General features: G+C 33.6%; 1 protein-coding gene across 11 annotated transcripts in view; it reads left to right on the top strand.

The window, feature by feature from the left end:
• Positions 1-16854, top strand: part of LOC132696277 (regulating synaptic membrane exocytosis protein 2) — a 76769-nt gene that overhangs the window by 6896 nt on the left and 53019 nt on the right. For 9 of the 11 annotated variants that reach the window (XR_009618010.1, XR_009618012.1, XR_009618011.1 and 6 more), the window contains 2 exons: positions 6641-6845; positions 16460-16653. Coding sequence is in view for 1 of the 11 variants with exons in the window: in XM_060661015.1 (XP_060516998.1) it covers positions 6641-6845; positions 16460-16653 (399 nt within the window). In the remaining 10 variants the exon portion in view is untranslated. Of the gene's footprint in view, positions 1-6640; positions 6846-11196; positions 11327-11387; positions 11502-16459; positions 16654-16854 lie in introns of those variants that run through there. The other 2 variants (XR_009618015.1, XR_009618016.1) reach the window with 2 other exon arrangements.

Consider the following 16854-nt stretch of genomic DNA (forward strand, 5'->3'; position numbering starts at 1 on the left):
GACATGAGCGTCAGATTTGACAAACGTCAAAGTTGAAGTCGTGCGGTAATATCTCCGAAAACATCCGATTGCTCCTAAACCCATGCGGTAATATCCCGGAAATTTACGAAGTGGCTCGGATCCTTGGGAAATGAAACTGACGTGATAAAATGTCACTTTCCGCAGGCTAAATCAGCGTATAATTAAGTATAATTAGAAGGAAGTAGAAAAAATGTCAACACCCCATAGCTTTTCGTGTTGTTGTATTAACAGCATTCCTTCTCCTACTGGAATCTTTGCGAGTTATCCATTCTGTGAGAATCGGAGTAAAATATTCTGAATTTTTGACATACGACTTTGCTCTTTCCACTAGGGTGTACTAACTTTAGCTTTTGTGACTTTGTTCTGGGGATAAGTTCTGTTTAATCTTAATACATGAATTTAAAATGTTCGACTTGTTTAGTCTAAATAAGTTTCCAAAAATCGACGGCCTTCTAGATGTTTTGGTTAGTTTTAATTAGTTAGTGTGCTGCAACTGGTATAAGCTGATATCGCTAAGAAAACTATATAATCATGATGATGATTCCTAAATATTTTGGACTATACATCTATGGCAGTTATAGTTGCCTGCGATAAACCATTACTGAAAGATTTTACATGTAACGGTGAAGTTTGTTACCACATTCTTTTTGAAATTTGAAGGTATGTTCCCGAACATCGATATTTTGGCCTCTCTAGAAACTCTAAACTTTTCAATTAGATGGCATTTGTTACGTCTGAGTGGTTCTGAGTAATGGTCAGTTTAGTAGCTCTTCTCTGGAGCATTGGTCCACACGGCGTGCTTTAACATAAGCACTCTGTAGTGCGTCTGCTTTGGTTGGGTATAAAAATCTTAGGGATCCAGTGTCATCTTGTCGTAAGTAGATATTACATGTTAAATCTTTACTTACTTTTATTACTAAATGCTTTCTCAACCCACGCAACTTTCTCAACGGCGACAATTTTGTTTAGAAATTTGTATCGCTGCTTCTACGCAGTTGCACTGAACATAAAACGAGCAGAACTTATTTTTGTTACCCATTGGGCATATTACCTGCATCTTTTAAAATAACAGAAGACTTCGGCTTTATCTTAAAAAGGACCTATTTAAAAACAAAATTTGCAGAGAAAATATACCCTCTCACCAGAAGATGAATAATACTGTACCCGTATAGTAAGATTATCATCCCAAATTGATAATCTTTTAAGAAAATGCATTGTACGAGAGCATCTATATGTTTATTTCGAAAAAATATAATGTTCAAAATGTATGTGTATGTTCAAGGTTGAACCCATTTCTTATCCACATTAAAAAGACTCAGCATGCGCGTATTTTGTGAACGTTTATAACGGATAGTGTCCTAGAGTAAAATGGTACGATAATGTTTACCATGGGTTTACTTGCTTTAGCGACACCAAAGTGTTCATCACACTTAGTAGCTTTTTTAAATTTATCAAACAACTAAGAAAATACATATTTACTGATATGTGCTTCTTTACTTTTGATGGCGCATCTAGTAATCTTGACTTATCGTATTTAGATTACAAGGTAATACGACTCGTCTTCTGGAACTAATGGATAGCGCGGTTTTCAGCGAAACCAAGTCCTGATAACAAAAACCAAGCGCAGTTTTTAAGCAAAATATCTAGCTTTCATTCTGCAGGCAAGGAAAACTATATCTACTACCCAACATTAAATGAAACCATATCTATTACCTTTGAAATTATAACTTTTTACTCAGAACCACTAACTAAAAAATAATGATTTGGCGAAATGTGTGGAATAAAATATTCCAAAAGGTTAAATCTGAATGTGCAGCGAAGGGGACATATCTTGTTGATCCAAATGTAATCCCGGACGAGGTATTTCTTGTAAGAATATTTAATCTGCCAAACTTATATATGGGTTCATTAATAATCATTCATAATTATGTTGTCAAGTTTTATGTTAATTTTCTGAAAATGCATAGATGTGTCTATATATATATATAGATAGTTCACTGAAAGTTTCTAGCTTAGTAAAAGTCCATATAACTAAACAGACCACGAGAATATCAGCATAAGAGAGACGCTGTGCCAATCTGAGGTTTCTCTCCACTGATCTTACGAAATATTTGACATTCACGGAAATTTGCAATATCCAACTTCCTGAGGTTTTAGCAGCAGGTAAATCTACAGGTTTTATTGTCATTCCTTTTTTACACTCTGAGCAATCCAGGGGAAAAACTGGCCCTTAAGTTTTAGCAAAAAACGAACTAAAAATTCGCCATTTCACCACAAGCTTCTTTGGTTGAACACTCGTATATCAAACTTTACGTGTATATCCTACTAATAGCCAGTCACGCAGATAAAAGTTTATCTGAAGACCCCGATCCGCCGCAGTCAAAGTCTGTCTACAAATTTGTGCGTTAGTCAACAGCACGCGCTAGATGTACCGCGGTATGTCATGCAGCAACTTCTCTGACAGTTAAAATACGCAGGTTAATTTTATTGTTTCCATAAATGTATAATTTATAGTGAAGGGTTAAATCAGCGGTTTAAGATATTTTCTTAAATAAAAATAATATAAAATAATTGAAAACGTTTATACTCGTCTATTGTGAATAGAGTTTTTCTAAGCTCTTCTCAAGCGTGCAGAATGATGTCAGTTTCGTCATCTAAGGTTGCAAGCCACATGTTTTCGGGATATTACTCACGTTGTGGGAGCTCTCGTGTATAAACTCGCGATTCAAATGCTGTTTATCACACTTGTTGCGTAATATACTATTTTACCAGAGTTTCTAGACATTTATAAGAAGACATCCAGCTTTGTGAAAAATAAAGTCAAATGGGTACGCCAATAAAAACTTGAATAATAACAGGCATTAATTGAATAATTTCAAGAAAGTGTCCTAAAAATCCAATTTCGTTTGAGAGAAAACTCAAAATTTAGGTGGATGCTTATATATTCGTTATGTTAATCATAGAAACAAACCCAACTACAGTCTTATTTATAATTATCCAGGCCATTTTTCTAACCACCAAACTAAATGATAACAGACACGATATTCGGCATTCAATAATCACCAAGATCCCATCAAATCTTGAGACAAAAAGGAGTTAAGTGTGCGGATATCGCTGCTTAGAGAGAAAATAGTGCAAAGTGCAGGTTAGCGGGTATAATGTAAAGGCATGAAAATATTATAGCCACCTAAGCCGCGTCAATTTTTATGGTAGTAGGGACTGGGGACACTATTTTATCCATATAGCTATATGGTGGCAAGTAATCTCGTGTCCCAAAAAACTCGCTAGAAGCAAAACTGTACCACTTGTAATACTACTCATTAAGAAGAATAAAAATAACTAATTATCCAAAAGGAACGAGTATTATTATCTTCAAGTGAAATATAGTTGCATAGAGCACAGAGGACACACAAATACACAATGAATCAGTACCGGTAACACTTGCGGAAAAAGAGATCAAAAGGAATCTGGCAATAAAAAAGATTTAATATTGCATTTACACAAATTGTTAAAAGGAAAGGTCCGAAGTTATTAATCAAGCAATCTATAACCTCTCTATCTCTGATTAAGAGAATTGTTTTCGAACAGAAAACCAATGAAAAAGGCAAACCAAGGAACATATTCACCTTGTCTAATATGATTCGTCAATTTTTAAAAACACTAATAATTTAAGAAAAGAAGAAACTGTGGTGAAAGTATCTACCTAGAATTAAATTCCAATGCAGTGATTGGTTTAGGTTAACATAAAATTAGTTATAGACAAATTATTATTCAAGAAAATCATTGAAAAAAATTGATAGTAGTGATGGTGGGTGAAAAATGTTATATTTTCTCTATTCTATCACACCTAATTAAATAAAATGTAAATTAAACGAAGCAAAATCTATAAAATTATATAAAAACATCCAAACCGCCAAATGTACGTATTTTCATCCCCGTTTCATCTACGAAGCCCACTTGTTACGGACATCTGAAGAAATTAAAGGTAGGGGAATGAGAACTTAAAAGTATACCAGTAGTGTTCAAAAAGTAAGGTGACTTTTGTAATTGGGCGGTCTACGTACATTCGAACTTCGATATATATTTTTTTATGTTGTTAAACATGTTATAGTGTCAGCCAGTTGGCACATTTACTTTTTTTACGAGTTAGACGTTAGACCTGTTTTGTGTGCTAGGCGATTTTCTGCTGTCAAAAAAATGGAACAAAGAAATATGCATAAAATTTTGTGTAAAAAATGGAATACAGTGCTGCCAGGTACTTGAAATATTGACAACGGCATATGGTAAATATAGTTTGAGCAAAAAAAAAATGTTTATAAGTGGTTCCATGATGGTTGAGAAGAACCTCGCTCTGGGTCAACAAAGCGTTGAAGAAGTGAAACAAATGATGTTGAAAAATTGTCGCACTATTAGAAAGGTGGCTGAAGACGTCGGCATCTCTGCTCGTGCCATGCAATTTTTTCCGAAGTTTTGACCTTCAATTTTTTTTCCAAAACTGATTAGTTTGGAAGAAAAGGACCGACGAAGGAGCATCGCTCAAGAGCTGTCAATAATGATCCAGATATGCTCAAAAAGGTCATAACTGGCGACCAATCAGGGGTATATGCTTACGACGTCGAAGCCAAAGCCAAGTCGTCACAATGGAAGAACCCAGAACTGCCAAGACCAGAAAAAGTTCGATCAAATGTCTAGGTTTGGCTTACTGTTTTCTTTGATTATCGTTCTCACCACAAGGTCGTCGTACGGTCAATAAATGGTATTACTTTCAAGCAATACGAAAAAAGATCTGGAATTGTGGGAAAACAATTAATGGATTTTGCATCGTTGCTTGTGTCTGACATTTTGCCAAAAACAAAACCACAATCATGCCTCAGCCATCATATTTACCAGATATGGCCCCCAGTGACTTTTTTCTAACTAAGCAAGTAACTAAAACCTAAGAACCAGATGAAAGGAAGGATGTTTGGAGCAAATGTGGACATAAAGTAAAAAAAAAAACGAGAGAAGAACTCAAGGCTATATCAGAGTGCTTACCAGAAGTGCTTCGAGGATTGGAGAAAATGTTAGCACAAGTGTATTACATCTTGGGCGCTGGGGGGGGGGATATTTTGAAGGAATATTAATTTTGATGAATAAATAAAACACTTTTTGCTAAAACTTAAAAGTCACCTTACTTTTTGAACACACCTCGTATATGCCATTATATTCAAAATGCGATGTTTTATTGCTTGCTCTCCTCTGCGAACAGGGAATGTCACAGATTTAGTCTCACTTCGATAAATCTATCTAACGGCATTTAATTTATCCCTAAAAATTTCTACAAACTGAACAGTTCTTATTATTATAAGAGGGGTTCACAGAAGATAGGAGAGTTCTGGATGTGGGAGAACTGGGCTGTTACTGTTTTAAATAAGTTATTATATATTTTGTCGGAAAATTTTATATCATGGATATTGTTCCATACCGAAGTTCGTTTTTGAGGGAGTAGTGATGGGACTTAATATCTTATATTTCATATTTTTTACTACGGAATTCGTTATAATATCATATTGCCTTTGATGCCACTTAAATAAGGCTTAAAAAACAATTTTACAAGGTAACGCGTGGGTTACTTTTTAGTATACTTCATTCACGGAATTGGGAGCGGCTAAATGTTTTCAATGTACCTGAAAACTAATGGTACAATTTGCTAATATATATTATAAAACTTGAGTAAAATTTTCGGGACACATTTTGCTTTAAAGAAAATTGCGCCTATAAATGCTGAAACGTACAACAATTGATATTTTAGAAATAATTCATCCGATAACTTATGTACATGGTATTTACATACATTATTGTAAAAAGTTAATCGTAATCGTAAACATTTGAGTAATTTATTTCGTATGTTTTGAATTCACTCAGTAAAAATGTTTCTGAAATTCATCATATGCCTACATTTTAGGTTGCCTTCCAATTTTTAATAAATTATATACTTAAACTTCAACGAAAAATATTTTCTAAGATTGTTTGTCAAAAACCATCCTGCTGGCTTCTTCAGAGCTTATTATAGTAACATGTGGAAGTGTCTTTCAAAATTTACAATAATTTACTTCAAATGGACCAAATTTAAATTTCTACATCGGTTCTTAAGAAAACTGTAAACGTTATTATTATTCTCAATAAAAAAGGGGGTCTTACATTTTGAAAAATTAAGGTTTGTTCAGTAACTTCTTAATCTGACCTCAGTCATAGTAGTTAAAGATTATATTAAATTTTTGATTAGTTTTTTTTGTAAAATAATCAGAATCGTAATAAAAATTAAACCAAAAAACATTCTTTTGGAATCTGCTGATACGTGTAATTAATGCCATAAACAAATATTTCGGAATGTGACCCCGATGTTTCCGCGGTTAACGCGGTTGAATATCATGGAAAAGGAAATCATTATTTGTGATTGTTGTTGATTCTTGTGGTCTAATTCCCGACTCAATGGTCGACAAAGAGTTATCTTATTAAGATTTTAAATGTATCTATGTAAATTACCTATACGTTACTTAGATTCCTTCGTTCGACGTATTGATTCAAGCCCCGCTTTGATCGTCATTTTTCGTTTTCAAATAATATTTTGTGGTTGCAGGCGGAAGGCTGACGAAGTTCAAATCCTCGAAGAAACGATACGGGCCCGGAACGAGCAGCACAAAAAAGCCGGGATCGAACTCGAAGCTACGTGTCACATATGTCTCAAAACTAAGTTCGCCGACGGCATCGGCCATATTTGTAATTACTGTTCCATCCGGTGTTGCGCCCGGTGTGGCGGAAAAGTTACTTTAAGGTCCAATAAGGTTCGTACTTAGCTTTTCTAGTTTTTAATAAACGCGTCGATATCAGAAACTTGCAAATAAATAAATACGTGAAAATTTGCAAGTTCCTCAAATAATTCCTCAATAATAAATGTCAGAAATAAACACATTTATTGTAAACATTTAATTTAAAAATAGTTTCACTAGTTCTACAAAAGCATATTTTTAAAATGTTGTTTTAGTAGTCGATACGCGACATTCCTAAAACCTGAATTTCAAATTTGATTGGATGTTTTTAAATACTACGAATTGAAAATAATGAAAACAACTAACGACTAGACATTTTGCAAAAATAATTGTGCTTCTGGACTTATGCTAAATGGAAAAGGAAAGGTGGTTATTTGATTTGCTTATCAGAAAATCAGTATCAGAAGATAGGGGATCCTTCTCTATTTGCGTAGGAAATTTAATAGAATGATGAATATCAATTAAAAAGGCCAAAAGAATATTTACAAAATTTTAATTTTATTGAAAATGATAAAAAAGTCATCTACGTAACCAGAACAGAAGATGACGTTATATAGAAAGTATATTGTTTAACTTCGGATTTCATACATGAAAATTTCAGCTAGCATGGGATAGGTTGGAACCTATAGACAGGCCGACATTCTATATATATATATATATATATATATATATATATATATATATATATATATATATATATATATATATATATATATATATATATATATATATATATATATATATATATATATATATATATAAGGGGTATTTTTTTTCGATGTATAGAACTTTAAGTTGCAATAAAACAACAATAGATTATTCGATTGACGTGAATTTTATTTATCCAAAAGATAATTTTGTGGCGTTACATTTTAAATATGATTTCTGGCATATGACCGTCACAGCTGGCGCGGATGTAGTCCACTCTGGACGTCCAATTTTCGATAACTTTTTCCAACATTTGTGGCCGTATATCGGCAATAACATGGCGAAAACAGTCAGTTTTTCTGGATGTAACGGTGTTTCGACATACACTTGAAGATTAGCTTCGCTCCAACAGTTTTGTTTATTGCTGTAGCCATTCAACCAGAAGTGCGCTTCATCGCTAAACAAAATTTGCTTATGAAAATCGGGAACAACGGCAATCTCGTTTTGGGCCCATTCGACGAATCTACGCCTTACTTGATGATCGTTTGGCTTCAATTCTTGCACGAGTTGGATTTTGTAAGCACGTAAACCAAGATCCTTCCGCAAAATCTTCCATAAAGTGGATGGACACAGATCCAATTCCTGTGCTCGATGGCGGATGGACTCATTCGGGTCTTCCTCAATGCTACGCTCTACAGTAGCAATAACTTCTTCTGTACGCACCGTACGGCGTCTTTGGGGATGCGAGTTATCAATAAGAGTAAACGAGGTGCGAAAACGTTCCATGGTTAATCGAATTAACTGCTCTGATGGACGATTTTGTCGACGATAAAATGGACGTAGTGCGCGATACGTATTCCGCACAGAACCATTATTTGCGAAATAAAATTGCACTATTTGCAAGCGTTGTTCAGGCGTGAGTCTATTCATGATGAATTGCCAAACCAAACTGAGAATAAATCATTTGACAGCTGTTAAATCCAAGTAATGCCAACTTAAGGTTCTATACAGCGAAAAAAAAACACCCATTATATCCGTTTTAAGTTGGTTTACTAACGACAGACAATCATTAAGAGGTATGCTTGGAACTAAATTAGCTACATGTATGGAGACCAAAATCTCTGTTTTTGGTATGAAAATATTTAAGTTTAATCCGGTTAATTGTTTGAAATTACTGATGGAGAATGAACTCGAAAAATGGATTAACTGTAATAAAACATTCTTTAACCAAGAGCTTGGAACATGGTGAAAACATTATTCAACACTAGTGGACGTATATGAATATCATTTTTATTGATTATTAATCTTTGGAAATCCATAAAACATAGGAATACTAGCGTTCATCAGTACGAGCTTCGATTTATAGAATTGGAAAAAGCTGTTTCTAGCCTCCCAAATATTTTTTAAAATTTGTTAATGAAATTTTGAGCTGGGTTAGTGGCAGTGTAATCGCACTTATCTTTATTTGATTTTCTGTAGAAATAGTTTGGACGGAATTAAGGATCTAACAGATTTTAAACATATCGTGTGTGTCCTTATTCGAATTTGTTCACCTGCAGTGGGGAAAATGTGAAAATATATTTCAGACTGGTTTCTTATACTGTTACTTAGATTCTATGTAATGAAAAACAATATCTCGGATCAAACGTTCGTTGTTGAAGTTGTCTTTACAGGGTAGTTGGAACTTGAATTGGCATTGTGGGGGAAAAAATTCATTTAAGATTTCAATTGTTATTCAATTTTCTTACTTAATTTTTTTTTAGGAAGTTGGGGAAGAGGCAAGAGATCAGAACAATTTAAGTTTTAATTCTAGAAAATTCAATTATGTCGTTTGACCTCATCCTTGGCCCACTCCATGAAAAACAGCCTTATTAACCCCCATTCTTCTTACTAATGGGTATTTCGGAATAATGGTTTCTTAGACACTTAATGTTAAACCAGACGTTCACCTTACACCCCTTCCTCATTAAATAGTTCATCTTCAGCTCGTGGACCAAAGTAACACGACCAGAAAAAAAAATGGAAAAGTAGTCCATCTCTCAGAGTAAACTCAGGAGAAAAGAAACAACCGTGTTGTCCTTCACAACAATTTAACGTAAAATCATTTTTTTTTCGAGTGCCAAACGACAGAACCAGTTTCGAGCACTCAAGTACCTTAAATAACATATCTAGCGAGTGAACGAAGTAATTAACCAAGAGGTAAACCGGAGTTCTAGTAACATAAAAAGAACAACCCAGCGTAAACACACTTTTTTGAGCTAGAAAACAGCGGTTGAAAACAAATATCTGTGTTTGTGTGTGTTTGGGGAGATTTGATTAATTTTCATTATATTAAGTTTGAGTAATTTGAGCTATTGTTTGGTGGGCAAAACTCGACCCAAAAGAAGCAATACAGTAATAACGTGAGTTGGACATAGTACCAGAACAAAGGAAAAACTTAAAATGGTTAGGGGACTAAAAGACGCAATGATCTATGACAGGAATATGAAATACCTTTACTATTTCACTATTTTTGCCTCCGAAGTGAGCTGACGTAACCGTAAATCGTGGTAGGGTGTCCTATTAAAAGTTTTGAAGGATTAAGAAAGCGAACTTTTCGAAATTTGATATACAATAACAGTGTTTTAGCGAAAGATGCTTTTTGAGACATTAAATTAACATTACATTAAAAATTGTCAACTGTAGCCTTGCTGAAAATCCCTTGCCAAATGTTTTTTTCTGCCCAAAACTCACAACCATCAATGTGGTTTTAAAGGGCTGATCTATATATAAAATATCATAAACAACACCAAAACAAAATTTTGAGTGAGTGATTAAAAGCTAATTTGGTCCAGGCCTGGAAGAAAAAGTTGCCGATGTACTGTTATTACTAGAAATAATGCGAATTGATTTAACCAATAGATTCCTTTTGATAAGATCTATAAAAACAGCTTTTGTGTGAATTTTTAACTTTTACAGTGATTTCAAAAAATCGGGTAGTGGATTCACGTATTTGGTTTTCCCGTCATTTTTTATTTTACCTTAAGAGCCTTTGGTGGACGGGTCAAAAAAATTGGAACTGATTTTTTTAAACTAGACTTGACTAAAAAACAACATTTATTATAATAGACCAAGAACAATCCAAATTTTAGAAGAAAGAATGAGACAGGCAATCAATGAATTAAATAGACATTTATCTCATTCTACAAAACCAATGAAAATGAAAGCGATTATTTCAAGAAATAGAATTTAGTTCCATTATTTTTGCTGATTGCTAAGCAATTAATTCGATTAAACAAATTCAAGAGTTATTGCCGTTGCCTTTGTCAAAACTGACAATTATGTTTTAAGACTTAAATATCAAGGAAATTTTGAACCGTTCTATGTTCAAAACTAATGGATAAGAATATGAAACAATATACTGGACGTTCCATTAAAAAAGACATGTTGTTAAAATTTGCCATTTTTCCATAAAAATCATTGAATTTTCATATTTGCACTGTTTGTATCTCTTATGGGTGATCATGTAGATGATGCTGTCAAAAATGTAAGGGAAAAACATATCGAAACATATTGAAATCATCGACCAATACACAACAATGGTTCGGTGTTGGTCCCGCGATTATATCGATAGCAATGGGGAGCAGGAATTCGCCGCGGAACTCCTGCCAGGCTGCCCGGGAAGAGCAGTGCCTCGATCGTGGCGGCGGCGGCGACGTCCGTGGCGTGGGAAGTCCATTGTGAGGATGCCGGCAGTGTGCGTGGGGTTCGAGTTGACGTCATTGCCGAGAGAATGGCCTGGCCAACGTTGTCATGTATATCCAGGAAGAATACTCGTACATGTAGAGTGTGTAACGTCGATTCCAAATGTAAATATAATAAATGGATCTGTTTCGCCTTGTGACAGTATAAATAAGTTCCAAACTCGACACTGAAGTTGTTCGTTTTTAAATTCACATTGATGGTGGTGATATTCGGAGTCGTTTACGTGTTCGCGTTTTTATAGGGTGCGGTTAACATAACGTCATCAAGGGAATGAAAAAGGTTATGATGGAATAGAACATTGAGTGCACATAATAAATAAAATGTACAAGTATACAGGGTGGGCACTTTTCAATAGGATTTTATGGGTAACTTTTAAACCATTAGAGATACGGGGCGGTTAAATGGGATAAAAGTTGTTTTCATAATACCCTGAAGTTGCCAATTAGCTGAGGCGGACTAAGAAATATTTTAGAATAATCAAATTCTTTGGTTTTAGTATTTACTTCCTAGCATTTTTACAAAAAAATCGTTAGACAAAAGTTGCCGGGTTCAAAACGAATCTCGTTTTCAATATTTAGATGTTTTGACTACAGGTTGTCCGAGTTCCACAACTAATACCATCAACACCGAAATTTTCATTAGAACCTCCTGTATTTTGTACATTTTTAGATTCTTAATAAAAAAAATAAGCTAACTTTATAATTAGTTCTTCATGTCTCCTGTTACTTGCTTTCGCTACTGTTTGTTGCTTCATATTGTCTAAATGTCCTATGCACGTCATTGTCATTGACATTGTCATGCAGGTCATTTGCTTATTGTATCAATGAAGTACTTAGAATAGAATTAGATAAAAATTCAGAGAATTTTAACTAAAATTTTATTGTTGTTAGTAGTAGTTCAAAATTGGGAAACCATTTCGACTAGACAAGAATATTCTGAAGAAACTCATTTTGAACCCTACAATTGTTGCATAACTTTTTTCTTTGTAAAGTTTAAAATAATAATAGTAATATGGAAATCAAAAAATTTTTGGTTTTCTAAAATATTTAAAAGTCCACTTCAGCTTATTTAATTTTGTTATTGTGCATCTAAATGTAAAAGTTTTGTCCTATTTAATCGGCTTTCAATAATGGTTTCAAAAATACTCATTCAAAAAGGTGTCACCATGTTGTCTCATTGAGAACTTCGTCGATCTGATGGAAAATCCATAACTACTAAAAAATTTGAAATTTGGGACTATACAGGGGTCAACTTTTTTAATTTCTTTCTAACATTTTTTAATTTCTATAGAAATTTTATCCATATTCCATGTAAAATATCGTATATTGCCGTTTGCCAGAACATTTCTACAATTTCCCTATCCTTTACAGTTTCAACGTTAGGGAAAGAGAAATGTTAAACAAATTTCAATAGTAAATGTAACATAATAACATATTATTAGAACTATATTATCTTAATATTTAATAAAATTTTAAAATGAATTAGTAAATAACGACTAGAAAATAAAAAGAAAAACAACATTACATAATTTTCAAGATGTTTCATTTGGCATTAATTTTTTCCTCATTTTTTTTTTCAACAAGTTTTTTAAGAAAAGTATAAATCACAAATTCTACCAAGCAAACCTTTCCTTCAAACTTAGCAACAGTTCAGATAACACTTGCTCTTTGTACAGGTTGTAAACTAAAACAAAAACACTTTCGTCAAAACATTTGCCGCAAATTGTGAAAGCAATAGCGTTAAGTCATCTATTAAGTAAAGTATCATAACCAAGTTTTACAATTTCCTTCGCACCGAGAAATAAATGTTTTTTCTTTCCGTGGGAAATTAGGAATTAATTTTGAAAAATAAAAAACTCCCAATATTAGGACACCATTTCTACCTAATCATTAAAAAATCTTTATCTGAAGTTTTTATGTGTCATTTATAGAGATATAAAACACCAAATTTTTTGAGATACAACGTTCTTATTTGACCACGTCGAAATTTCTAGTATGAGAAAGAGTTTTTATCCGGAGCAAAAAATTTTGGTTTAAAACTTTTATAAGATGTGTTGACAATTTAATTCTTATATCAGTAACTAAAAATAATAATAAAATCTTGAGATAGAGGCACAGCCCACACGAGCACACATAAGAGATTTTTTTTTTTATATTTTAAATATTTCTATCACTCCTTCTCCAAACTAACCAAACAGGTACAAAGTACCAAGTTGAATATTTTAACCTTCACGACAAAATGAAAACTTCGTTTTCTTCGTACTTTTACGCACTACCATTCGAGTGATTGAAAACGGAAAACAAATCTTTGCAAACTCTAAAATAGTTGTTGGGATTTCCACAACAAAGCCATTTTTAACAGTCTAGGAGAGGATTTACATCCCTAAATACTTGTTTTCCAAGTGTTTTCTGTTCAATAAATAAGATTTCGTTCTGTTTTAGCACATTTTGAGAAATTACATGGTGTATTTGCCTCTCTTTCATCTAATCAGAAAATCATGAAATTAAGAAAATGTATACAATGATTTAGTTTTTTTATTATACTGTCGATAAAAGAAACACGAATCATACACGTGAAGCGATAATGAAATTTGCGTGATCGCAATTTTATGAATGGCGGTATCACCAATAGCGGCAGTTAAACACACGTAAATTAGCGATGCAACAATTATTATTATCATCTGATTTTAGATTAAAACACTTTGCGTCACCTGATGCGGATAATAAATAAAACATTTGGTTGGAAATAGCTTTAATAAAATACTTTGATTTGGTCTTAGGACCGTCATGTGCATTGCAATGTCCCCGCGCGTATGCAGGTTTGCAGTAGTAACCGATTTTTCGCTATTAATGCTTATTATTATTATTAATGCTATTAAACGACTCCTTATCTCGACTATGTGTCCGTACTTGTTAATTTCATAGATAGGTGTATGCAGACAGTTAAACTACCCCCAAAGTTTTATCTCATCACGAGTTCAAAGATGAAAACAATAAACACTTTATCGAATAAAAAATAAGGATATTCCAAAACTCGAAAGATTAAAGATAAACATATCTCTCGTGATTTTTAATAAACGTAAATACCATTTAAAAATGTTGTTTTTGTCGAAACTTTTTTGTCAACTTTTGGAAGAAACTTATACCAATCTGGAACTGAATTTTAATTCAGATTTTAAACGTTAACGCAAAAGTTGCAGAAAACTTTGAATTGAGCTGTAGAATGAATGACCACTTTGAATATTTTTTTTAGTTTTTTTTCTTTACTCGCCCCCCTTTTCGGAAGTGCATTTTTAAAAATGCAATATTTGCAAATATTTTTAATTCAAACATCTATTACGTACGAATAATTAAAAATTTCTTTCCATAAACCATTCAATAGCAAACAAGCAAGATTAATTTTTGCTGTCCCGGGTCGAACGCTTCATCCCACGTTGATTGTCGTGGGTGTATGCTGCATTACAAATAGCCTTAGGCAATCAACCAACCCACCTTCATGTTCAATTGCGTTCCGATGCCTACGCAAGGCATTTCGCTGATCCTCCCTAAAATTAGTTTTGGTTAGTTAGTTTAGGTTAGAAAATTTAACTGGTTTTGGAATATTTTAGCAACAATTCCCGGAGCAAGTGGAGTAGGGAGTAACCAAAATTCAAAATATCTAATCGATAAGAATAATTCAACTATGCTTAGGCTTGTTATTAAAATACCATTTTCTAGAATAGATTGTTTTTCTTTTAAGGTCGTGTTTTTCTCGCACCAAGTGAGCTATCGCGTGCATTAACAAGCCCTCGCTCCGCTTCTTTCCGCTAATACCAAATCAAAGTCGTGGCTCAAATGGCGTTTATCAAATTTGTTGCCTAATATATAATTTTAAACAAATTTATTGCAATTTTCATTTATTCCCAAGCCACATTATTTCTTCTATAATTTCACAACTAGCCCTCTCAAACGATGGTATAACATATCATGCGCTTTTACCTGATAACTGTCTTCTTACTGGTCTAAATTAAGTAGACAGTAACGGAAAATGAGTCACTAATCCGATAAATTTTGTTTGACGTCACAAAGATTGAGAATTTTCTAAAACTTCTGCCTGGAAAACGTATCGACAAAATCTATGCATTTCAGTTGTACGTCTTCCGTCAAACCGAAATAATGTGCTGATATTACCTCAGGTAATGTGGTTGGCTTTCCTAATTTCCCTTCGTATTCATTTTAAAGATATATAGTGTTTTTCGGTTGTATACCGACACTAGAATTTTAATTTAATACTGTTTTTATCTAATTTTAGGCCCTTCAATGAATCATTAAGTTGTGCAATTTAATTTTTTTATCTCAATGTCTATAATGTGCAGTTATTCAAGAGCTAAATTTAAATTTAGGTTGTTGTATCCGTCAGCCACAGCATAAAATCCCACATTTTGTATCCTGCATTTGTCGCCGTACGCAACGCACGCTTGAGGTTGCAGGGTCCTTATCAGAGTTTACAATTTTTCCTTCCTCACAAGAGTTAAAAATGAGTTATTCCCGATAATCGTAACCGGTATGTGTGAACTTCTTTTGCTTTCTAAGCGTCGATTAGGTTTCTTGCTGATAGCTAAAATTCTTTATAGCTGAGGCTTCTTAGCTGTAACGCGACTTTGCTGTAAAGTCTATTTATTTGCAACCAGGTTATGTTATTTAGTTATTTTTTTAGTTTGACATGAGGTTTAAATAGTCAATTAATAATTTTGATTGCGTACTTCAGTGATAAAAATCATGTCTCTTCTTTAAAGACTCTGTTATATTATATACAGTTATAGTCAAGGTAATTTCAATAAAACGCACACTAATTTTGATCGTATACAAAGGGTTCCATTTAAGAAAATATAGTTTTGATAAATTTCGAACTTAAAAAAGAAGTTAATCGTATTGCTTTGGTCAACAATCCCTGTTATTATCAGCCATTTTTTAAAATTTAATCACAGCACATTAGAATATTAAAACTCATATATTCTCATTTTGCGCGAACCGGATATAATAACTACCTTTTTGGTCCTTTGATGCGGGATGCCCAGTCAAGTCAACGGTACCAATTTTCTCGAAATTGATTCAATTTTGAGTTTAGCGCCATTTCATGTATTTATGCTCGAACATATTTTTCGCTCTCCCTATTAACATTCTACAAAGCAAATGATGTAAAATATGAATCTTATAGATATGAGCAATATATTTCATGATTTATGTCATTATTTGCAGGTGGTGTGGGTTTGCATCCTCTGCCGCAAAAAACAAGAACTTTTGAGTAAAACGGGTCAATGGATGTTGACTGGCGGCAATCCTGAGACTGATATGCCCATACAGATGCAGATGCAGCAGGCCCCCTCCGATAAGCGGCCCAAATTGGAGCGGGCTCACTCTGCCGCAGAAAAAGAAAATCAACCTTTGCAAAGGTACACTTCAAAATTTAATTTTTAAAGACTGATGGTAATTAGTTGTTTTTACTGGGCACTATAATAAACCAAACGCTACTCCTTCGCACTATCGATTTCCGTTGGTAAAAGATCTGTAAAATTCTTGATTCTTAATATTAGTTATTGCTTATAGTCCGAGACCTATTTGAGTACGCAAGATCGAGACCTGGTTGAAGGACA

The sequence above is a fragment of the Cylas formicarius genome, unplaced genomic scaffold (genome assembly GCF_029955315.1).
Source record: "Cylas formicarius isolate icCylForm1 unplaced genomic scaffold, icCylForm1.1 PGA_scaffold_1__22_contigs__length_36826433, whole genome shotgun sequence".
Taxonomy (NCBI): Eukaryota; Metazoa; Arthropoda; class Insecta; order Coleoptera; family Brentidae; genus Cylas; species Cylas formicarius.